The 26,350-nt window shown below is 39.0% G+C and overlaps 1 protein-coding gene across 6 annotated transcripts in view; it reads right to left on the reverse strand.

Moving 5' to 3' along the window:
* PDZRN4 (PDZ domain containing ring finger 4) overlaps positions 1-26,350 on the reverse strand; it is a 267,470-nt gene that overhangs the window by 50,933 nt on the left and 190,187 nt on the right. Inside the window, exon 1 of one of the 6 annotated variants that reach the window (XM_048302083.1) lies at positions 23,463-23,500. The exons of the other annotated variants lie outside the window; for them this stretch is intronic. Within the exon in view, the coding sequence (XP_048158040.1) occupies positions 23,463-23,477 (15 nt within the window). The 5' untranslated portion in view covers positions 23,478-23,500. Of the gene's footprint in view, positions 1-23,462; positions 23,501-26,350 lie in introns of those variants that run through there. 6 annotated transcript variants of the gene reach the window in all.

Below are 26,350 nucleotides of genomic sequence, written 5' to 3' on the forward strand. Positions count from 1 at the left end.
TTTGACACTGTTGTTCTCTGTTGATTTTCATGGCTTTACTCCAGAATAAGCATATTGGCAAATTTTTTTTGGCATAATAATACTTTCAAAAATTAATTCCAGTGTTTTACAGGACTAAATATTTAAAAAATACTTTTGACAAGCTCACATGTATTTAGATTTTCTCAGTCATACAGGCTGACAATATAATAGATACATTAACTTCATCCTGCCTCTGGAACATGGCAACTTCCTTGATCTCTTTTTCAAAGAAGAAGAAAATGAATTCAGAGGAACCACTCATTTGATAAAACAATGCAAATAATGGGGCCTTACCTGCCATTCAAAAGTTCATCAGATGCTTTTGTACCAGAAAGTTCCCTGTAGCTTTTAGGAAAGCTTAGCAACAATTTTTATTGAACATCAAGAGAGCAGCTGTAAACTTGTAGTTACACACAAGGAACACAAAAGAAACTACATGTAGAGGCATAGAAAAGAAATTTGATGAAACATAATTGTGACTGTTTCATCCCTTTTGTTTCTCTCTCTCCCACTTTGATCCTCTTTTAAAGACTACTTATTCATGTAGGATTACTTCAGTTTTCTACTGAGTGATGCTTGCTGCGCTGACACAGAAATATTTTAAGTCGCTTTTTCTAAACTTTATTTGCCACATTCCTTCTTAGCAGAAAAAATGGTAAAGGATGTGAATATTAGTACCCGCTTAATTCTCTTATTTATACAGCACAGTGACTGTGTATATATCTTCTGTACTAAGAGCTGCATCTCCTTTCTGGCTAAAAATCAATTACAGCTTCTATTTCTGCCCCTGTGTTTCCAACTCTATTCTTCCTTCCTCTCCCCCTACCTCTGCCTTCCTTCACTACTTCCTTCCTGTGTTTTATTCCAGTTGCCTCTTTGGCTTCCTTCCCATATCTTTCACTTGCTGCTTCGACTCCCTTTATCTTCTTGGATTTGGTCTCTGCAATGTTAGAAGCAGCAGCAACCACTCCTGTATGGCTTTAGCATTTAACACCTGCAAAGAGAATCTCTCTCTGAATGAGGTCTACACAGGAAGTCCCTCCATACAGGCTTTAGGAGAGAATGAAGCAGCTGACTCATTTCTCCAATGGACTCTCAAAAAATCAGCAAAGGGCAATTTCTGAGGAAGATCATGCAATGCTCATCAGTTTCCTTTTCCCAGGCAATTCCAGGTGTATTGCAAGGCTATCAGAGCTGCTGTTCCAGCTCTCCAAGGCATGTCAAGGCTGTTAAGGCTCAAATGGCTGAAAAATACATCAGTGAGCTTACACACTGCTGGTAGCCAAGGCTGTGCTGTTGACTGGTCACAGAATACGTTGCACCATTGCCTTGCAATACCACAAATATCACTGAAATACAAACAGATTTTGAAGAATCTCTTGTGTTAACTCTTCAGGAAAAAATCTGGCCTTTGGATACATGTGGGCAGTTCTTGCAGCTTTCAATTGCCATGCACCAACATCAGATGGTGCAGTTTAGCATACAGAGCAGAAAAGACCTTTAGTTATCAGGAACAGAGTAATTCTTTCTGCTCAGAAAAACAGAATTTTACTCTGAGAAGAAATTATCAGACAGGCTTTTGATTATCTTAAAAGTAGCATGAACAACTTAATTAAAACACTGAAAAGAATATTGCAATCCACACTTTATACCTATTATGTATTTGGAAAAAAATGCCTAGGCAAGGACTGTCTTTTTGGTTGCATAGTATCAAGCATCATGGAGCCCCAAAGTAAGTAGGGCCTGCTAGATATTGCTGTAATAAAAATAATGATTATACATCTGTGCTGAGAATTTAGACAATGAATTATAAGGGGACATGAATTAAAATAGACGTGCTTTAAAATAAACTTTATGGCCTAGACAATGAAAATACTTTAACCATGGCACACTGGGGGATATCAAGACAAGGGCAATGTTGTCTTTGTTTTGTCTCAGGAAGAAAGTCCTTCGAAAAATGAGGCTTTCTTTTTCAATTTATATGACATTTCATAACATAAAAAGATTGATACCAGTGAAAGAAGAAATAAGGCCCCTTATTTTTTACATTATATATCAGAAAAGAAGTGTTAGGTACACATGAATTCCTGATGGCAATATACAGATTATATACACAGGATTATTTTATAAAGGGAGATGTAAATTCTATATGTACTTATAATGAAATGATTAAGAGTAGACTATATAGAAAAGCTTTTCATAAGTTATAAAAATAGCACAGTGTTTGTGAAAACAAAGTTCCTGAACAAATGAAGACATTTCACCAAAATCAACAACACTGAAATGCTTCTCAGCGGAACTTCTTAACTAAACCTCACAGATTTTAAGATGTCTTATTTATCATCTTACCATGACCCCTGCACTGAAGTGTTTATTCACACTAACTTCAGCAACTTTCATCAGCAGGAGGCAAGAAACTGTGGCAAAATATAAAATATCTACGCCGTGCACAAGGATAGACCATAGAGGAGTGGTTGACAAGCAGTCCAGCAGAAGGGGATTTGAGCATGTTGGCTGACAGCAGGCTCACTGTGAGTCAGCACTGTGCCAAGAGGGCAAACCCCATCCTGGGGTGCATCAAACACAGCATCACCAGCCTCTCAAGGAAGGTGATTATCCTGCTGTATTCAGAGCTGGTGCAGCCTCACCTGGGGTACATGTGTGCAGTTCAGGGCCCCGCCGTTTGAAAAGGATGTGAAGGTACTTGCATGCGTTGCAGAATGGCAACAATGCTGGTGAAAGTGCTGGGAGAAATGTCCTGTGAGAAGCAGTCTAGTACTCTGTGTTTGTCTAGTTTGGAGAAAAGAAGGATGAGGGCCAACCTCATTGCTCTGTACAGCTTCCTGAGAAGGAGAAGGAGAGAGGGCAGTGTTGATCTCCCATGTGTGCAGTCACAGGGCACAGGGCAATTGTGCAAAGCTGCACCAGGGGAGGTTTCTTTACTGAGATGGTGGTCAGACAATGGAACAGGCTTTCTAAAGAGGTGGCCCATGCCCCGCTCCTGTCACCATTTAGGAGGCATTTGAGCAATGCCCTTAACAACATGCTTAAATTTTTGGTCAGCTCTGAAGTGGTCAGGCAGTTGGACTAGATGATCATAGCAGTTCCCTTCCAACTGTAAATACTGTATTCTATTCTAGTCTATTTTCACAGAAACCAAAATATGATGTTGCAACATCACAGCTTGCAAAGTTTTTGTTTGTTTTTAAATAGAAGGTGGGCAGGGAGCAGCAGCATAAGCTTGCAACCAGACCAATAAATTGTAGTGAAGTGCAAATTTCAACTAAGTCCTGTGTGTTCTAACAGCTCAGATGTACCTGGATTCAAATGCTTCTTCTTGGCTTACTTGTTGAAAAGGTTATGTTTTAGAATGGCTCTGTTGAAGGAAAGTGTATTTTTCCCCTTGAATTTAAAGTCAAGTGGGCTCCTATTTCAAAACCCACATCATGTAGGATTTGAGAGTAGCTTTCTTGTTACTGCTGATAGATATATACTTTAAGAAAGCCGTGTTCCTTTAAACTTTCATGGTAAGGTGGCTTTACAAGCTAGTAAAGTAAATGTCACAGCATAAAATTATTGGTGAAAAGAACTGCATCTGAAAAGCAGAGACTTCCAATAAACTGAGAAATGTCTGAAGCCAGCTCAAAATGGCAGGGCAAAATTTAAACAAATCTTCCCCACCCAAGGAGAGGCAGACAGGCATAAATCATTCCCAGCAATCAATTCTGCTATTTGAATTTATCCTGACACTTGTTGGGCTCGGTTGCTGATGTGGAACCATGGCAAAAAGGCCAGGCCACCAGGGAAATTTGGCCAGCCTCCACATCTGAGAGTGAACCACCTGACTGCAGGTCTCCAACCCTTATATTGCTTTTCTTTGTTCCAAGCATAAACTGTTTTGCTCACTGTTTCAGGTCTGCCAGGATAAAGAAAATTCTTTGATTACTATTCGTATAAGAGATGGGAAACACTGGAATGGTAAGGTTGTTTTTCAGGCAGACAGTTTAAAAATAAACCTGCCAAGTTAATATTCATGTTTCTGTTTCTCACTGTGGCTACTTTGCAGTTAATTATTGATATTGTTAGACAACAAAGAAAACATCTGAGAAAAGGGACTGCAGCTTTCTAATTTGTGAAAATTCTGTGAAAATTCAATATTTACATACATTTGAGACAAATCTGCTCTGAATGGAAATTCTCAGAAATTTTTGTGGGAAAGAATTTTCATACTGGCCTTGAGTGCCTTCATTAATACCAAATGGAAATATCATCACACTCTCAGTTGTCAGTGCGCAAATCTCACTAAAACACCTTTAAGGTAGCCAGTGCTCACAGATATTCAGAACATGCACTTCTTTCCTGTCCTACCCCTCTAAACCCTAGCCTTAGAAAAATCCAGAATCCTGCAAGGTCAGGTACCCAGCCATGCAATCTTAATCTCTGGCTTCTCCCGACTGCCCGTCGCAGTCAGTGGAAACAAGCTGCAGGCCAGCCATCACATCCTGTACGTCACACAGCTCTACTGAGTGAGACAGGGATTACCTGGAGCAGATTGTGATACTGTGATCTCAGAGAGGGCAATGCCATCCCATCTGACATCCTCATGTGTGATCAGCAGCCAAGGTGCATGGGTACCACAAGGTATCAGTATCCTCATTTCACCCTGAGTTATGTGGGTAGGAGGAGGCACAGGGTCCCGCAAGGCCTGCCAGCAGGAGATGCACGTGGTCCATGGGCCAGCAAAGAGCCACTGTGCACAACAGGCTGGAAGCAAACCCAAAAGGCACTTTTAGAGCTGTCATCAAAGCCTTGCAGTTAAGCAGGCACGTCTCCCCATTAGGTCTATGCTTCTATTCCAGGCCCAGGACAGTCAGCCAGACTTCTTGAAAAGTTAAGTCAACTAATGGAACACAAGACTTTCCCTCTCCCTTAAAAAATGAGGACAGTATGGATTTGGAGCAGTAGCAGCTGCATATTGACACAGTAGCCTAACAAATAAGTTATTTGCCTAAAAATTGGAAAAGCTGAACTGAGCATAACTGTATAAAATCACACCTTTCACTCTGCAAGGCCGTCTTCCCATCAGGTTACTGGATATTTTGGAGTGCAAGATATTACACACTGCTTTCTGAAGCTTTAATTTAAAGTAATAAAATATAATCTAACCACCTATCAAACAGGGCTGGGTTTAAGGAGTTAAGTATGGGGTTAGGTGGAGGCTGCTCTTCTGAAATGCTTACTCCATCCCCGTCAAATGGGTACAACAGCTGTGTGTGGAATCTCCCAGTAGTGGAGCAAATGGGAAAAATAACAGGTCTAGTGTCAGCCTCTGCTTTCTTCTCATTATTGCACTCTGATTTCTGTACTTTCATAAAACATGACTCATTATGGTATGTCTCTTTTTTCTCCACCTTCTTGCCTCACCGTTTAGCCTTCTCCCCTCTTCCCCTCTTTTTCCCCCTGGGGTTCCCAGGTAAACCTCCCAGTCCTGCTGAAGCCATCAGTATTTTAAAAGACATTAAGCATGTCATTAAGAATTGGCAGGTGAAGTTTCCTGATATTTCTGCAAATGTCACTAATAAAAGTATTAAATAAGATCGCTGCAAAGACACACTCTTCTGGAGTTCTAGCAGTAACCTCTCCCCAGCCTTTCACTTTCCCTTTTAACACTACACACAGATAGATATACCTCCAGAGTCAACTCCAAGTCCTCCTTAAGACCACTTCTCTAAGATGCTTCTGTTCCAATTTAGCTAGTATTTTCCTTTATAGTACCAGATCAGATATTTTTGTTTATCTGAAGTCCAGATAAAGAGGACCTACCACATACTCTTTGTGAAGACAAAGCATTTGCTAATCAAAAAGACTATCAGGTTAGCCTGGCTTTGCAACCATCCACCCCTGCTTAGTCTCTGATTCATTATGCTGCACTTACCCTTTGCTTTCCCTAAGTGTAATCATCCTTTTCTTTGAATTGTACTTTAACACCTTCACACTGTGTATTCTGAACCTGAAGGCTGGGAAATCCCATAATGATCCTAAGCATAGGTACACAATTTAATTTTATTCCACGAACTCCTCCATGCTAAACGAGATTAACAAACCTCCCTATTCATCCTGGCTACTGCTTCTCTCAACACTTGAGAGTCCCTTGCCTCATAGTTTTGTCAGTATAACTACTTCTAGAGGTTATCCTGAAAATTGAATCTCTGAGAGATCCTGCTTTGTAAATAATCTTTATTAAAATGTTAGGGTTATTTACCCTACAGACAATTGCCTTCTCCCTCCATGTTACCCATGTTCCTCTCAAATCCTCTCTCCTACCCCTTCACTCTTCAGGTGCTTCTCCCATCCACTCAAAACATGTACCTGTGCAAATCTTTCTGAGAGGTTTTAACCCTTCTGCTTGACACATATTGTTACTCCCTAAAAGGTAGAAAATCTTCAAAATGGTCAGACTGTGATAAAATGACTACTTTCCTGGACACAAGGCACAGGCAATGTACAGTAAAGCCAGCCAGATCTTCAGGCTGAAGAGGAGGACAGGAATGGATCTTTAGTACTAAACACCTCACATTTGTGTGAATATTCTTTCAATTTACCAAATGACATAACTTAGGTTTTGGAGGTCTCTAAAAGGAAAAAAATTAGGTATTAAAATCAGTGAAAGACAGGAAGAGAACATTTCAAAATACAGAAAAATTATAAAGATTTATTATTATGGGATTTGTTAATCCAAGGAGAACATCTCTATTAATAGATAGTAATATTCAAGGGTGTTGTAAACCTATTTCCCAGGATGAGGTCTGATTTATAGTCTTGGACAGAAATTATTCTTCCCATGTCTTACAAAAGCAGAAAAAAAGCTTTCACTCAGCATGGTTTCAAGTTACACAAGTACAACACAGCGGAGACTCTGCTGCCTCTTGATGCCCTCTGTGTTGGTGTAAGTTAGCTCAAAGATGGCTTTATTTTTTAGAGCAATATTTTACAGGCTGTTAATCCAGAAAGTGGATTATTGCCTTTGGGTATTTTGTGAAAAAATAAAATAAAAGAAGTGAGGTATTTCATTTATTATAGCTGTTGCTGTGCATGGGCAATCACTTATTTTTCTCCCATAATATATTAGGCTTCTCTGCACTAGAACTTCCTAAAGCAGCCTCACCAACATAGTTAGCTCTAAGTCCCTTAGAGCCTGTCTTGTCAATTTTCTGTGAATTTAGAAAGACTTACACAAAAGATCATAATAAGCTGGGTTTGAAAGAGACTGTAAAGGTGTAAGGTATTTATACTGAAGCTTGGAACAGCTATGGTGGAGATACATAGTGTGCCAGGTCTTGCACTCAGACAATAAATGCTTTTTCATTTAAAAGTTAAGTTAAAAAAAAAGTGGAAGCAGAGCTGTGAATTGGATGGGGCAGAACTGGAAATGTCTGAGTTCTGCCTTTATAACTGGCATAGCCCTGTCATCTTTGCACAGTAACTTAACCTTACTTAACTGTATTTTAATACTTCACTGTATTTTAATTTTTTCCCTGCCTGCTGTTATGCTGAAGATAGTCAACTTCTACTCTGATTTCAATAATAGACTGTTGATTTTTTTTAAAAAATATTTTAAATAGTTTTTATTTTGTATATGGAAAAGATATAATATATAATTAAAATATAAATGATATTATATAAAACAAATTAATTATATAATATATAAAATATATTTTAAATATATTTTATTTAATTTTATTTTATATATAGAAAAATTCTTTTTCCATATTTGCAGACAACCTTCCCCAAACATGATGCGTGCTTGTTGCACCACACCTCAGAAATGCTGTGGCTGAGTTAATGTTCGCAAAGCACTTCAGAACCTCAAAAAAGAGCACATTCACAAAGCAAAAATTGTAATAAGGACAGATGTTGAAGTTTGATAAAAGCTGCAGCGATAGCACAAAGCAAAACCAGGCAAAAGTCATGACTGATATGTGACCTTCATTCATGTATCTCCAAAAGTCACCAACGTTTAAGACTGGTATTGGATGAGTTACCATGAGGGGAATGATAGCACAGTGTTACGAAAAATAGGACAGTTCTTGTGCCAGCATATCTGCATTTCCAATCTATTTGACAGCTGAAGGACTCCATTTACGGTCTGCACATTAGTTGGCAGATACAGATGTAAATGGCTTGCAGGTACGGCTCCTGGAAAATACAATGACTGCAAAGAACAACTCCCAATGTGAGCATTTTACATGGCTCCATCCAGCTCTGCCTCTGGCACATTCCTTCGGCAGCAGGCTGGCACCAAAACCAGATCTGACCTCAAGTTTCTGACTCTCAGCTTCATTAACACAGTGGATACAGGCACAGTTAACCACAAAGCTGGGGTCTCTCTACGGCTGGGTTAGGACGCTGCTATACTGGTTTGCTTTTAACTTGTGACATGTAGCATATGCCTGTTTGCACCTGCAGTCTGTTCTTTGTCACATGGCATGAGAGAGGCTTTTAAACCACCATTCACAGGATGTTTAACACATTCAGAAATTCCCTTCTGTGTCAAAATAATAAAGTGGAGAAGTCCTCAGGATAAATAGAAAAAGCTAGAATATATGTAGTTGTATACACTGATTAGCCCCCTGGAAAGGCTTGTGAATGCAAAATTAATTAAAAAACCCCCAGTTTTGTGAAAAAAAGTTAGAGGCATATTTGATAGGAGACCAGAGTATTGTTTCCTGATGTAGAATGATATTTATAGACCAAAATGTGCAAAACTGGAACATTGTTTTTGTCAAGTACAAATTAAGCTAATGTACCATTAAAAGCTAGAGGCTCATATACATTAAAATCATGAGGTTAGGACACAGACTGTGCTATAACAAACTAACTGTGCAGATATGACAGGGATGATCCAGCATCCAGCTAGGAACTTGAAAAGCAACTTGCTGCTTCTCCTGTGGCATGTTTGGGATGAGCCTTCTGAATATTAATATTAGTCCAAACCAAGGCGGTCTTCATTTTTGTGAAAAGAACTAACAATTGGTAAAAAGAACAAAAAGATATGAAGCCTAATGAGAGCTGAGGCACTACTTCTGGAGACAGTATGTATCATTTTATTATGATGTACAGCTCTTCTTTAAGTTGGATCTTATATTCCTAACCCTGCAGCAAGTTCTTGAAGCCATAGAGAGGAATTTTGCTGTTCTCAGGAGGAGAAGGAAAAAGAAGGAATAAGACAGAAAAGAAGCTTATATCCCAGAATCGTAAACTCAGCTTCAGTCAGAGGACATTGGAGATTATCTTTACACTATTTTCTCCAGCTTCAGTTAAAAAATAAAATTTCCTTCCATGATGACTTTGCCTACCTCCCCTGTAGTGCCTCTCTGACCTTTTTGGTAATAGATATTTTTAATACTAAAAAATCACTTGCAACTTTGTCCCATCTCATTCATGGGAAATCACACAGAAAAAAAGACAAAAAACAACAAATGAGAATTAAAAAACCCCACAAACAACAAAGCAAAAACTGTTAACTGTGGCTCACATATCTTCTGAAAAGTGAACACACCCACACGAGGCTCACGGTCTGACACAATGACATCCTCACAGCTGGAATGGCCAGCAGGAAACAGACGACCTGACTCCAAGGCCCTCCAGACCCTGGAGGGCTCAAGCCTTTGTGGGACTTTGCTCTAACCACAGGGCCATAAGATAATGTGCTCTAGGTAGCTCTGCTGCACCCAGAGGAAAAGGACAAATGGCTGGTGAGGGACATGAGATGAGACACCTCTCTGAGAGAAGTGCAGTTGGACATGTGTGCTCTAATTCCCTCCTGGTCCACCACCACAACCTGTGGGGCTGCCATTCCTGTCTCTGGAATTACAGGTGCTCCAGCTAGCGACAATGCACCCCTGACCCAAACCCAGTCTTCATTTGTTTAACTTATCACTGCTGTGACATAAAGGGTCTGTGACCTCCATGCATGGAAGCAAATGCATGGAAAAGCCAAAAATCACAGGCATTTATACTTTAAAAGACACTCTGTCCCCTCCAAGGAATGTTACACCATCTACAAACTAATCTCTCAAAGATTTTTGCTGAGAACATTTCAGCAGGAATGAGAAAGAGTGATTTCAAGAATACTGATGGCAGACAGGAAAACAAACCCTATGGATTTTTGTAGGAGCTCTTTGCTTTCTCAGTCCCATTGGAAAACTCAGCCCTAACTTTATTCATAAATCATGAAAGAAAACATAGCCCCAAGCCACCTCCTAGCCACACAAAAGTCAGTTCAACAAAACAGGAGTGGGGTGCAAACTGCCAGACAGCACAGAGAGATTCCCAAACTTTTGAGGACAGCCAACAAGGAGCCTGCACCTCTAGAAACAAAGAGAAGCTGCACACTGAAAAGCAAACACCTCCATCTCTGTAAGTTTCCGCTGGTGCTTTTTTTAACATGTGTGGTTGCTATGCTGTTTTCCACATTTGCTTCATCAAAACAATTATCATCTGCAGCTTTCTGAAATTACTTTCCAAAGATAAAACAATTATTTCAAGGACTAGTAAAAGCTCTTCACTGTTCCGTATCTGCACAAATTACCTTGTATTTCAGATGATTTTATGTACATTTAATCACTACAGATTAATTAGATGGCATACAGCAACCAGAAAAACTGAAGAGCTAACTTCAGTTTAAGTACACAAGCAGCTAACTTGTGGCTTTTTAGAACAATTTTAATTAAAAGTTCTAGAAAAACCATCCAGCTGAAAATATTGGGAGCTTTGGGATAGGCTTAGCATAGCTAATAATTTTATATTTAATCAAAGCAGCCTTTGGCTGTAATAAAAATCTATTTTCCTCTGGTAATAAATATAGTAATTCTGTGAAACAGAATGCATAATGGGCAGAATTTCATATGTACAGAAGATCCATGCTGAAAAAAGATCATTGCAATCCCAATCTTCAGAGAGCAGGTTGTTTTCCTGTTAAATATGCAAGACTATTTTGAAATCAGCTTTAAATATCATGCCATAACAGCAATTTCTGAAAAAGATGACCCAAAGTGCCTTGGATTCCTCCAAAAGAGGAAAAATAATCTAAAACTACGGTAACTTTGAATGAGACTGACTTTTCCAGTGAACCATGGAGAGAATGCAAGAAATGTCCCACCAGCTCAGACCAACCACCTCCACCTAGGTAGCTTGCTTCCAGCAATGGCAATGGCAAATGTTATTCAGAGTGAGCACATGAGGCCAGCTACTTTTGGCAATCCGTTCCCATGTACCCTCCCAGGCGCTCATAGAATTTTACAGACCATCCTTTAAAAATGTCATTTGAACGGAGAACCTGGAAAACAGCCTTTTCCACTTTGCTTCTGCATAATAGAGTATAACTGGCAGATTTCCAGCTCTAGTCAGCCTGGCCAAATGCTGGATTTGATCCATGCAATCAGATGAAAACAGCCCCATTAATACAGTATAAACCTTCCAGCTTTGTGAGTCACAAAAACACTCATCCGTCTACTTACACAGTGACAGCCAAGAGCTGCTGCAGCATCTTTTCTACTAGAGACTTCCTTTCATTTATATGACACAAATTCCCAGTTGTGCTGCTGTAACATGTTTTTCATGTGGTCCTCCACTGAATTATCTCCACTCCTTTATACTGGGTAGATGCAAATTTAAATAAAATAGCTACATTAATATAACATGATGCATCTTCTGCCCCTAAAATATCTAATGTTCTAATATAAATAACACCTTTGACTCTCTGTTTTCTTAAGTCAGAATGCAAAGCGTTTTTGCTGCATTGAAATATTTCATTCATTTGCAGTTGTCAAAATACTTTCTTACCTTTTTTTTTCAGTTAACACAAGAGACTGACTAGAAAATTATTGGTCTGATGCACCCTCCTAATACAATTAAATTGGCAAACAGATTAGGTATTGCTCTGCTAGCAAACGTATATTGATGAATACCAGCTTATTGGGAATTAGTGTTGAAATGAAAATGGATGTTTCATTTATAATATATATTATGTGTATATGCATGCACTGCAACCTCTGGTCATTATGACTGAATTGTAGTAAATGTATAGATCCTTGCTTTACTATAAACACTTGCCAGTACAGTTGATCTGCACAGATTTTGGGAGAGATGTTATAGGGAGACTAGCTATAAGTGCTTTTCCTGTAGTAAAACCTAATGCTGCAGTTCTCTTTTCTTGTCTTCTTTTCTACTTTCTGTGTATGTTACAAGGATATTCTCTCCCTTTCCTATCTAAGAATCAAAACCTGCTCTTCCTGATACTCATGTTGCACGGATTTAAGGTTGTTAAGTTGGCAGCAGAAAGTTTCTTGAAAGCTTTTCCCAAGGACCTCACTTTCACAGCCTGCTCTTCCAGCAGGACACCAAAAAACTTTGGTGCTGCAGTCAAATAGTTGCAACACATCTCTAAAGTCATCTTTACATCTCAGCAGTGTTTTGTCTAAAGTGTTTACATCTCAGCTGTACTTTGTCTAAAGTACCTATTGCAAAGGTAAAGCATTTAAATGACTTTTCAGTAAAAGTGTGAAACACATTTAAGTATAAATGCTCTTACTGCCTTCCAAGATTTACAGTTAGGCCTTTTTTCCATAGCAAAGAGGTCCTAGTCATAATCAGCTAGTTCACTGGTTTTGTTCTTGCCCATGCAGAAATGTCTCTGGAACAGGATTCTTCAAACTAATTACAAAGGGGCTTACTCTGAATATTTACTTTGTAACAGCATTTCCTTATAGCAAACCATTCTCAGGATTCAGCCACATGTTTCTTCATTCTGTTGGGTCTCACTGTTGTTAGTTGCAATTCATTTGGGATACTTTCCATTGTCCAACATATCATCACTATTTTTCAAGACATTGTCCAATTACATGATAGTGGATATCCTTGGAATAAATGCATATGTCTGTTTCCTATACCAAGAATATGCAGAGAAAAGCACAAGTCAACAATTCATATTTGGGCTCCATCTTGATGACAGGCTTTCCTAGTATTTTCCATCCAGCCCTGTATTTAGATTTCACCCCAAGGATATGTTAACCTTACTCAGGCAGTTTGCTCTATAAACAGTAAAGGCCAGAAACATCTTTGTAGAAAAGACAGATGTTGAAGAAGAATCAATCAAATCATAACCATTGGAGGTATCAAACCCTTCATTTCCACCAGTGAATATTCAAGAGCAAGACACTTATGCCAAGGTGTACTGCCTTAGAACTGACCAGAAGATAAGGATGATGCTTTAAATTAGTCAAAATTAGCTTTATTGATCAACAACTGTGCACTTAAGAAGAGCAATAAAGACAGATGAGGCAGTATGTTCACCTACACATGGTACCAACATTTCATATAGCACCTCCTGAAATGATAGAAATCTTCATATCTGTAACATATACTATGTATGTCCTTGAGCTTTGCCTTTTGTTCCTTTACACAGTTGTTTCCCTCTGCATATTTCATGGGAAGGAGACTGGAAAGAGGTGTGCTTAATAAATGGAACCATTAAAAAGATTGGATTGCTCTTGCTTTCACAGGCATTACTGCAGCAGAAATAATTCATCTATTCTGCTTTGAGTAAATTCTGTACCTCAGTCTTAGTAAAAATACAAGTGCATCAAGACAGTAAAAATGGTAATCTGATTGATGACTAAAACCAATCAAAATGCTGCTTTACAGGTCCTTGTGCTGATACATACCTTCAGGATCTGCTTTAAGAAGGTACCAGAGCAACTGAACATTAGGAAGAAAAATCAAAACAAAACACGAATACACAGTATGTCAGAATATGCAGTATGTCTCATTTCTACTGTAAGAGAGTAAGTTGTACTTGATCTCATCTCCATTGTTTTCAATAAATGATCTAACAACAGAGCATTTTTCTGTTTCAGTGACACACAACACAGTGCTAGTCATGGTGTTATTGCTACTATTATCTAAAAACATCAGAGTAAAGTACATAGAATGTGAAAATATATCTCACACAAGAAAAGGTCACGCAGCAGTTCCACAATTTGCTGATCCTAAATATATGTACAGTTGTATCACTCTGCATTATAATCACATTTCTGACATATTGCTGGCGTGCATGATAGCAAGTTTATGGTACAGTGCCAATTACATGACATTGTGGGAGAACGGACAACTGTTGAACCAGCATAAAGTTAGGATGGTGCAGACAGATGATATCTGATTTGGTATTAAGCATAAGCCTGCTGTTAGGAAATTAGCCAATCAACATTTTTTCCACAAAACTGAAAGATGAATTTTAACACAGTCAATGGTATGTGAGATGCAGTCACAGAACTGGCTCTCTTGTATTTGTGAGCCTTAGAGCAGCATTTACTGCATCACTGAATGTCAGCCCAAGAGCGATAGGGAATATACACAGAATTTAGCCAGGAAAGCCTTTCTCCTCATCCAAAACAGGCACAGCAACTTTAAATGAAATGTGGACTGCAGCAGTTGCTCTGATTTAAATGCAGATGTATTAATTATACAAAGGCTAAGAAAAGGGTAGTTAGCACATCTAGAGTAAGAAGTGGTGTAAGCAAGGAGTAAGAACCCACAGAGAAGAACAAGGAATCAGCAGGCTGGAACAGTGAAGGGCTAGCTTATTCAGATGCAGATTATAAGATAATAATATAGTATGCTCCAATGTCTCTATCTAGTTCATGATTTGGTGTATGACTGACATTGGTCTGTCTCCCATGCAGAGCTTCCTGTTTTCCAGGTCCAGTTATACAACAGATTTTACTACATTTGCATAACAACTTTTCATAGTAGATGTTTTCTGTTAATTGATGAAGATTGGCTCCATCATTACAATGGAACAAAAATTAGATACTGTTGCTCTAAGACTCTAAAAGTGAATTTTCTGTGTAAAAGAAATGAAAAAAAAAGAATCTGTTGCTATTACAGGACAATACCAACTAAAGCTGGATTTAACAAATTCTAAAACAATATTGACTACATTGGCACAAGTTAATGTCAAACCACATCACCAATTAAGAATAGGGAAAAATACTGCAAAACTTGAAAAAAGTATACAGAGATAATTAATCCTCTAATTAGGTTGCTAAAATTAGATCAGGAATTGATGGGTGAAATGTTTTAATCTTCACTTATCTATGCAGAAAAGTTTCCATTTTTTAAGAGATTATTAATCTTTTCCGTTCTGGTGTATCAGTGCATTTTTTCCACTGGTATATGACAAAGACGGTAAATCACATGTGAACGCCTGATTTTGAGAAATTTCCTGTCTTAGTTTAGGAATGTACCCACTCAGATATACTGGAGAAGCAAACACATCATGAACGTGCTTTGGATTTAGAGCTGAACTGAGTTTCCTGAACTTATGAGGAATTTAAAGCTTTTTAGGATACGTCTGAAAATCCAACCCTTTACAACTTTTCTGCTCAGGAAGCATTAGCTTTTCAGCACCAGCTATTATGCAGAAGTCTTGCACATAGAAGCCTATGATCCATACCCAGATGTCTTTTTCCAAAGACAGAAGTTCACTATTGAGATTACTGGGCATAATCAGTTTTTTTTCATTCTTAAAGAAAAGTTTCAAAAATAATAAACTGCAAACCCAGGCCTTGAAATCATCAAGAGTTAATCAACAGTAGATCCAGTAATGTGAGTCAAGGCTAGAAGTACCATCATGTTGCTGGAGAAGGGTTAGTGTGAAGAGAAACAGAAAGGAAAGAGATGAAAACAACCAGAGTATCTGCTACGACTTCATGACAGTCTTGCACCAGGGAAAAGTTTTCAGGTCAATTTTATCTGTCCCTCAGGGCCACAGCGACACTGTTTTTTAGTCAAGGAGAAAAGACAAAGGATTTGCTACATCAGTTTTACAATAAGTCACACTTGGAAAAGCAAGTTAAGTAGCCCAGACTTCAAACCTGCCATGACTGGAGTTTGATCAAGACAGAGTAACACTTAAAATGCAGGGCATACCACATGTTACAAAAAGATCTGCTTCCAGCCCCTGCTACCACCTGCCCTGGTGGCTGTGTCCTGGCTGGTATATAGGCAGGGGAATGGAGAGCAATGGGAAGTAAACTTTTAGGTTTTCTTCTTCAAACCAAATCCAGGAATAAATGTGTCTCAGCTTTTAACTCTCACAAGTTTAAAGCACATCTGTAGTTATTCTCTAAATTAGATAAGGCACCAGGATCAGATACAGTACATTAAAAAAGAAATCCTGTAGAGAAAGGCAAAGCTTGTTCATTCTTGTTACGGACCACTTACAAGGTCTTTTTTTGCTGTTCACATCTTTTTTAAGAGCTATTTAATTATTTTTTTAAGTTGCACGACTTTTATTGGTGAGGAAAACAAGAACAGCAGGAGCCAACTCCTATCTCTGTAACTCTTTCATCTGCTTAGCTGACTGTATTAGCCACTTTCCCCGAATGGAGAATGGGGGAAAGTTCAACAGCAGACTGACATAATAACGAAGACACAAAATATAGATGAAAGGAATACATGCCTAAATGTCTGATGAACTGATATTAGCATATAAATGCAATATATGTACATCAGCAGCCTTTGAATTAAAAGACAAAGAACACTGTCTACTTGATTAGTTGTTTATTTTTTCTTTTGAGGGAACACATCAGAGCCACAGATTGATACTTTAATAAGGAACACGAAAACCTTTAGTCAAGATTAAAAGGACTAGTAGTTAGATGACATAATTCATAGATAGTGATTGTGCAGGACTTTGACAAGAACCATTAATTGTCACTGTGTAGCTTCCTTCTGAAGTCACATACTCAATTTAGTTCTTATAAGATGTGGTAGGATCATTAAAGGAAGCTTGGGGCTAAGCACTGATAATAGGAATATTTTAATATTCTCAGTACTTTCACAAAGGAACAGCATGTCGTACATCTGTTCTACATATTGCAACTAAACTCTCTAAAGGAAAAAAAGTCTTTTTGTTGTCTCCACTGTTACCTAAGACAGTGAGGTGTTAGGGTTTCTGCATTCTTTTGCAAGCCTGTGGTACAGTAGAAATCTGAAAAAAACCCCAGAAAAAGGCCCAACTCACAGAGGGCTTTCATATTTCCTTCGTACCTTTTGGACTAATCTTACAGATTGACTACTCTTTCACAGTAAAATGAAAAAAAAGTAAAAACAAAGGGTGTCTTCTTTCTTTCTCGGAAGGTTTCAGGAGTTCTAGAAGGTAAGACAATTTTTTTCTCCAATGACAGTCAGAATGGATGAGCCCTCAGATTAATGTAAAATTAAACAGAAACTTTCCCATTCTCCTTTATTTCTTCTCTGCAGTTGCTTCAGAGCAGTAAAACAGAAACATGGCAGCATAAACAGAGGCTAAATGTGCCCATGCAGGCACAAAAGCAGAGGAAAAACTCAACATGCGCACAGGTCTCAGTGCTCATTATTAAGGCAATAGCAGGGTTTAGGTCAAACAAATAAGCATAAGAAAGGCACAGAGGCAAAGAAGGTTCCCTCAGGCCACTGTGTCCCCCCTGCCTGAAGGTCTATTCAGGCAGGTTTATTCCACTACAGGCTTATACTACCATGAAACCACAAGATAGCATCCACCTCACCTGCCTTTTAGATATCTGAAGCTATATGTCTAAGTGGCTGCAGGCTTCCTTTGAAGTCCATGGGGAAGAGGGCAGCTTCAAGCCAATGCATCTGATCTATTTAAGCTCTGCTAAGGAAGAGCTTAGCTGCTCTCTCATGGTGCTTGTTCCTTACCCTGTTTTCCCCAAGTCCAGACACATGGTTGAAATAGGGCAGATGAATCTTATTCAAGCATCACTCATTTCATGACAGCTTGGCTGTTGACCTCAATGAGTTACTATTTCATCTAGGAGCAAATGGGCATCAGCCTCCATGGAGAGGAAAATATACAATTAAAACATCCAACAGGTGAATAAATAAAATAATACAATAAATAGCTTAACTAACAATCCACCAGAAGTTTTCATTCAGATAGCCTTACTTTCACTTACATTTTGCTAATTAAATGCAGATGTTTGCTAATTAAGATCACCTTTCAGTGCTTTAATGGATTAATTTAAATACTGTCATTGTTCACACAGGACCACTTCCAGTCTTGCTTCAGACAGATATGGAGCTCAGGATCTGGCTCTATGCCTCAGTTACAGGGAGTTTTGCTTTTTCTTTTATTTCCCCTTTTCTTTTTTGAGAATCAGTGTGAGCTATTTCTCAAAGTGAGACAACAAAACTGGTATTATTTCAGGATGCTTCAAAATGGAAACTAATTCACTCTTCACAGAAAAGGAAACAAAGCTCTAGAAGAAGGTTCAGCACTGCAATATCCCCTGAAGTTGACCAATTACTTTTGGTTGATTTGGAAGATTCAAATCCTGCTTTGTTTAAAACTCATTCTATATTATTTAACATATTATCACTGTTGACATCACATTAATTAAATAAGCATAGAGACAGATTGTTCCAGCTCTTGAAAACAGAATAAATAAAAGACCCCACAAGAACAGATCTCTCTTCCTCACACATTGCAAACACCAGATCAGAGGTAGAAGTATTTTCTGTCACAAATTAAATTGATACCTACCAATCTTTCAGCATCTGAGCAATTTCTGTTTTGATTACACACAGCACATCATAAATTAAAAACTGACAGAAGTTTCATGATGGCATTCCTGGAGCTAGTAACCCGCCTTCTGCATCTCTTTCTCTCAGATCACATGCACCACCAGGGGAATTAAGTGGACTCAGAGGTCACAGGAAACTTGTGTATGAGGAGGGAGTTCACTCTCAGCAGCCCCCGAGCAGCACTGATGCCAGACTGGAGTCATGTTCTCCTTCCTGTGCCCTGAGGATTTGATTTAGAGCAGTCAAGGAGAAACATGTCTGGGAAAAATATCACAGAAACCAGTTTCTAGATAGTGAAAACCATCAATTTAAGTGTTTACACATTGATACCATGGCAGGGTGTCCTGGAACAGCTAATCTAGCTAGTTTTACCATTCAATGGTTACTCACTCATCAATATATTCCTGATGCTGCCAAAGGAAAAGGGAGTATTTCCTTTGGTTCCTGCAGACTGTGAAGGCTCCTGCTGAGAGAACATCCTGTTTGGGATCAACAGCAAAGCAAGTACCTTGTTGGATTACGCTGTTCTTAATCCCTTCCACTCAGAACAATCCACACAGTGCAGGACTGCTAATGTTGTGTCTCCTGCTGAAAAGCTACAATTTCTCTCTTCAATATTCTCATAATGATTTTCCCTTCCACGTACTGATTGCAAGAATAAGAATAACTGCAGATGTTTCTGTTGCACTCCTTTTTCATACTTCCTTTTATGCACTTTTGTGTCCTAACTCCATCCCCCTCTCCCAAGCTAACAAACCATCTCTTGACCAAGGAACTCCATCCATGACCTCTGTATCTCCAGATGTTCAATCGTAATGGATGCACTACAGAGAGTTCATTTGCTTCATATAAGTGGACTATGGGAGCACCTTGGAATGACCACACATATTTCAGGTGTGCTATTAATATCAAATAAACTATTTTAACACATCCTTAATCTTTCTTTAATAATCCATTCTAAGTAAATTATCTTGAAGCAATGCTGGACTGTGATTGATGGGTCTCTCTTTAAAATCTCACTCTTGGCTCAGCACAAAGAAATACGTTACCAATTACAGAAAGCTCACCCTGGATATTCAAACCAGCTTCTTGAAGAAATAACAGGATGAAAGAGAGACTGGTATTTCTAAAACTAGTCCAGCAAGTCTTACATTCTCTATGAAACAAGATAGATGCCTTCCTTTGCCTGCTCACAGCGCTAACAACTCACAGTGTGTATGCATCACCAGAGTTATCGCCAAGTGCAGCATCACTGTACATGAAGCACCAGCACTTTCATGCAAACATCCCTTATCAGAATTGTATTTGCACATCTATACAAGGTGACTGCTTTAAAGGCAGGGACATTTACTGGAAGAGCCTGTGCCCCATGCTACTTGAATTATTGATCAATTACAAAGAGATTACTAACAACTCTAATTCATTAAAACCTTATAATAAATCATGTAGATAAATAAAACATGCCTAGGGTGAATAATCTTCTTTCTCTCTTCCTCTTTCTGAATTCACTACCAGAAGCATGGCACTAACCTATTTACAGTAAGGCCACCCTCTAAAAGCCCAGAGTCAATATTTAAAAACCTGGTGGTCCTTTGAAGTAAAAAAAGCACTTCCTCAGGCTTTATTATCTCAGCTGACAAAATAGACACTTCTAATAAGTTTACCCTACAATACCTATGCCTCTGAAAAAACTTATCATAAATAATTGACAAATATGGTAACAAATTGCTTTTTTGTTTCTTTTAAAGTATTTTCTTCCAGCAATTTTAACAAACACAGAATCCTTGAAAAATGCAGTTATATTATCTAGCAATACAAATCACAGTGTCCTAATTCAGCAAAGGCAACTGAATAATAAAAATAAATAAATCTTATTGATCAGGTAAGGTAAGTCACAGTACCTGAGAAATTAACTTTGCTGACCTATATGTCATTATTAATATTTTCTGATTTCACAAGGAATTTCTGTACTTCATTGTAGCTTAATTAGCAAACAGACCGCTTTTTCATTCCCCAGAAGGAAAATGTTTAGATTCTGGTTCAAAGGCTCCCAGTGCCTAAAAGAAATAGAAAATGTGAAGTTTAAAAAATACTCAAGATCCTAAAGACTTTGCTGGATCTAGGCCCTATTGCTCACACCATATGGTATTACTTCATGTATCAGTTTTCTCTGCCTGCTGCTTTACTTTGCTCTACTAAAGGGTAATCTGAATTTTACTCACAGAATATGCCACCAAATTTGGGGTAGACCTGGGTGGTCCCTGAAATTTTACCAGAGCCATTGTCTATAGAAAAAGGAATGTGTAGAACATAAAAGAAAAAGACTAATACTCCAGATTTCCCTGTCGTGATGTTGGTTGCTTAGAAACTCAACAGAGTATTTCCAATCGCATTTTACTGTTTATTTTTTTTTCTCCAGAGCATAACCCAGGCTGAGCAAGCTTCACATTCTTTCAACTCACATAGCAGTTTATTCAGTGGAAGATACATTTGTCTTTATTCTACATACCTCTGAGTCTACAAATAAATGCCAGTGTGGATTCCACTACAGAGATGGAGTCCTTATCACCACCCACATTGCTACACATGCTTCTACAGTTACAGAAGAACTGTAGTAGGACAACAGATTTTACAAACCTCCGGCACAGAAACTGCCCTAATTTCACAGTCTTCCTAGATGCTTCAAGATTATGCCCTTACAGAAGTAACATAATTCATCCCAAACTATAAAGCATTTTTAAACTCAGAATAAATATGTATGCTGTAATCCAAGCAAATATTTAGGCAAGTGTGACTTTCACTACTTATTCTGCAATTGCTCATGCAAGAGGCAGACTCAGAGCTGGAGCTGTCAATATTGTGACTGTCAGTGCCAAGAAAAGAACTACACTAAGGCTGCTGCGAATATCAAAATAAAAGAAGAGTTCAAGCCTTCACCAGGACAAGTAAAGCCATTAACAGAAGCCTTCCCCAGCACTGCTGCAGACATCCTCTCTTGCTGATAGAAGTCCTCCTTGCCTGATCTTTGAAGAGTTTTGATGAAACACTGGGCAGTAATAACTTATCTTGTCGTACCCTAGTCATGATCATCACTTCTGTATCCAAGTGCATCTGTATGGGATGGTTAAATAGATGCAGCTTAAGATGAGTGGCCCTTTTGACTCTTAAAAGGGGAGGATTTCTACAGTGGAGCATCCTGCAGGCAGAAGCAGACCAGTCTGCTAAGAGCAGGATGAGTGGGAGGTTTGATGACAAGGCAAGTGGCTGAGCAGGCAGGCAGGGGCTTGCTAAGGAGGTCCCTTCCAAAAACTGGAATAGGTTAAAGGAGCATAAAGCATGCTTTCCTCTTGATGCTATAGATAGTAAGATAATAGTGAGTTGCTACAAACACTTTGGGTTTTACCCTATTCTCAGGGAATGCATAAAAACCAAAGGTGTTTGCACTGCCACTCAGACACTACTGCCCAAAAGTATTTGCTTTCTCATACACATACAAGGAGGGACATATTCATAAGGAAGCACAGATCAGTATTATCAATGTATGTTAACATGTTGACAGCTATACAACGTGGAGGATTTATCAGGAAACTGAGGTACTCTCTTTGTATGAATGCATAACCAACAGTATGTACCTAGAAGAGTTTGTATATTAGTATATAAGCAAAATAAACAAACAAAACCAAACAAAAAATAAACTATAAGGAGGAACACATTGACAACGAGATTGAGGAATTTGCTATATCAGAATACTATTTATGTCATCATCTCATCTGTAATTTACTACCGATGTTAAATCATCTCTCTTTTTTTAAGACTATAATTAGTGCTCCTTTAATGATTTATGGAATTATGAACAACTTCAAGGATGCAACAAAAGGTGAAAAAGCTTCTAAACACTGGAGGAAACTGGACCTTATTTTCAAACAAAAGTTTCTGACTCTTCAGCTAATGGAAAACAAACAAAATCCCAAATACTGAACATCTTTGAAGATGTCAGCACTTTGATTTTAATTAGATGAAACTCTGTCAAACTGAGTCAAACACACATCAGTAATTCCCAAATGGATTCCCTTTGTTACATTTCAGTAAACCCCATGTGGATTCTTTCATTTACTTGGGAAAAGAAGGAAATACTTTCTTGCAATATATTGCTTTTTCAGAAGAACGATTTTAACTTTAGGATTGCTAGTTAGTCTCAAAATAGCATAAATTATCCTGAAAATGCTATTAACACAGAAGGAATATGAAGTTCTATCACTTAAAATTAGTGGCTTCTGCTAAGACTTATAAAAGCTGTGCAAGACATCAGGCTATCTTGCTGGTTTAACCAAAACTTCAACAAAAGCTGTTTTAACCAAACTGAGCTGAAATAATTTGTAACTTCAGTGCTTTGTTCTACATCCAGAAGCCAGAAAGTCAGTCCAATCTCTGAAGACAGGTTCCAGCCCTGTGAGAAGACCAAGGGTTACTTTACTGATGCCACCAACAGTACAGAGAGGACAGAGCCAGGCTGTCCTCAGTGGGCACGAGTCAAACCCAGTGAAATCCCAGTCAGACATCAGGTAAAAGCCTTTGCCATGAGGATGGTGGAATACTGGGACAGGTTCCATAGGGAGGCTGTGCAGATTCAACCCTTGCAGAAAGCCCTAAGCAACCTGAACAAAACTGGCTCTTCTGTGGGAGGGAGTTGTAGCTGGTGGTCTCTAGCCATCCTCTCCAACCTAAACAGTCCATGAATCTGTTCACAGCATGTAACACAAGGGAAGAGAAATGAGGAGAAATAAACAACTTACCAGCCAGCTGGGCATTTTAAGGGAAATAAAAGTGGCCTTACCTGAAAAACATAAGAGAAAGTAAAATGTTAACAATTCATCAAAATCAGCAGGGTAATGAATTGTAGTAACTCTTGGTACATAAACAACATACACAATTATGCATTCACAACATTGCAAACATTTCCCCCAAGATGTTCAAACTCTGTAAAAGAAGACACAGCTATGCTGAAATGCATACCAGGGTCTCCCCACATGTGCACCTCCTGCAGCTCATGCCCACAGCTCAGGGAAAATAAGTTTGTCATCTGTAGGCTTTGTGACTTGAACGTTTGCATACTCACTTCCTCACTACTTCAATTTCATCAGACATGTGCCAACATTTCTTGTAGACAATTTTACCTTGAGTCCCTGCTGAGGATCTGTCCACTAATGACCATAATGAAACATGCTTTGTGTGAGAGCCTGTTCATTTATTTTCATTCCCGTGAGTGCCTTCAGAGACCAGTGTTGCAATCACGGCTACTTACTATTTAATTCCCAGCCAAATTTATGGCCAAATTGAAAAATGGATGCAGGCTGCCTGATGCAGGATGCTTTTGTCTGAAGTGTCCTCATGGAATCATTATACTTGCATTAATCTTTAATCTGCAATTAAACAATCAGTTCTATGTAAAAGATAGCTGCAAACAGATCTCCTGAATGTGTACTAGGCAATATATCTTAATGGATGTATGCGTGCTGTCGAGGGTCTGCAATTAGGACAGCATCCATCACTGGGCCCCAGGTCAGCAAAAGGTTAGGGGAGAACCAAACCTCCCCAAGGTGCTGAGCATCCATCCGTGCTACCTGTCCTGCTCTAGGGCTGTGCCTGAGAAAAAAGCCAGGTGGGGGTGGGAAAGGGGATACAATGGATTTAGGCATGGCCTCGCAGATAAAACTGTCTTGGCAGAAAATGCAACCTGCTTTGAATCTGTTTCTTTCCAATTAAGAGCCCTGCTTCCAGCTTGGGCAGATGCTTAATTGGAGACTGAGGCTGCCAGACAGGCACCAGTGCCATGATCATTAACAGGTAGTTTGAAGCCATTAAGGTGCTCCCGCTTGTCAATTCCCCTCTCATATACCATTGACATAAATAAATGCATCTTCTTCCCCACGGCACCAAGCTCACCTTGTAGAGAGATTTGCACACGTGTGTTCTGCAAAAACGCCTTTGGTTTCTGGGACTGTGAAGTTATTACATTAGCACCCAAGGCATGGGATTCAGCAGGGAATAAAAGGGGCCTTCCTGCCTGGTGTCAGTGTAATATTAGAATGGTACCAAATGGCTTCAACAATAGGTAAGCAGAAGGGCATCTGTTTCAGATCTGACTAAAATTGCATAATTAGATCTTGGTAAGAGATCCGTCTGCTCACATGTGGTTTCATCAAGTGCTCTTGCCTAATCCATATGAGGAACCAGTTTTCAGACCTCAGTGGACACCGTTTCTGATGCAAACATGGGCACAACCCTAAGAAACTCTACACCTGTGCAGAGCATTCTGTATGAATAGATGACTGCAGCAATACAGCAGGTTTTTAATTACAAACATGGGGAAACAAAGCTACAATGATACCCATGAATGCTGTCTTATTACAGGACATTTGTCCCTTGCCAGTTTTAGTCTTAATAATTCACTCACTGGTTTAACTCAAAAAAAAACCAAACCGAAGACACCCCACTGGATTAATGTCAAGCACTGAGATTCATTTTATCTTACAAGGATATCCTGACAAAAATTCACAACTGTCTCATTTAATGATGTGAAGAATTCACTACCATGTACCATTTGCAGCTTACAAATTAGCCAATCTCGACATATATACACTAATTAAGGGCAAGAAAGTAAAAGGCATTTATTGATTGCAAGGTCTGAAGCACCAGAAAACTGATTAAATATATGTTGTTAAGGAGTTAATAAATGAATTAACTCTGCTATGCCATGCTCTATGTACACACAGGCCTATGGTAGCTAAATGGCAATTCAATGCTATAGTCTTCCATTATTTCCAGTGGGCTAACAAGACAAGAAATTAGACCATTGTCTTCACTTCAAACCACAGCATTAACATACCCCCTATGTGCAAAGGAATAAATGACACCCATCAGGTGGGGACAAAACTACCATATATAAAATATTTTGCAAATAGAAGACCCATTTGTTTAAAGAGAAGTCTCAGTCAGCTGCTACATAAAAATAATAGAATTTTACAGCTGCACAGTGATCACAGGAAGTTCATGGGTAAGGTCCACTACAAGGGAGAAAATTCCTACTTAAATATATAATCTTTAGAATCGATTCTATCCCCAAGTTAATACAGACCACGATGGACTATGACAACTGTAAAATGATTAACCAAGACCCCTCTTTCTTCCAAACTGATTTTTCAACAACATGCTGCTCATGGTTCAGTGAGCAGGGTCATCATCCTGACACAGGGCCAGGTACCCTTGGAGAAGTTACAGATAGGAAACATAGGAAGTTGTCTTTTGCAAGCTCATGTAGATGCTAACATATTTACTCCCTGCCCTAGATGGTGTGTGGGTGCTGTTGGGCAAGCAGGAAAAAGGGCAGCCTAGCACCCTGCTACCACACACCAAGGGCAAGGCATTGGTCCCTGCCTGAGGAGCTTGCTGCCCCAGCTGAGTGCAGCTGGATAGGAAATCACAGGGTGTCCTGTGAGCCATGGGATGGGGCTGCCTGGGGTTTGGTCCCCATATCAGAATTGATGCTCAGGTTGAGTAAAAATAATCACATAAATGAAGCCATATACTTACTACTTTACATCCCTTTCTACCTCCGAGTGATGCTATGCTGCACTTCTCCTTATCACACTCCTGTGCTGCTTTATAGAATACCAAAAGAAGA

This window comes from Corvus hawaiiensis, chromosome 4, assembly GCF_020740725.1.
Source record: "Corvus hawaiiensis isolate bCorHaw1 chromosome 4, bCorHaw1.pri.cur, whole genome shotgun sequence".
NCBI lineage: Eukaryota > Metazoa > Chordata > Aves > Passeriformes > Corvidae > Corvus > Corvus hawaiiensis.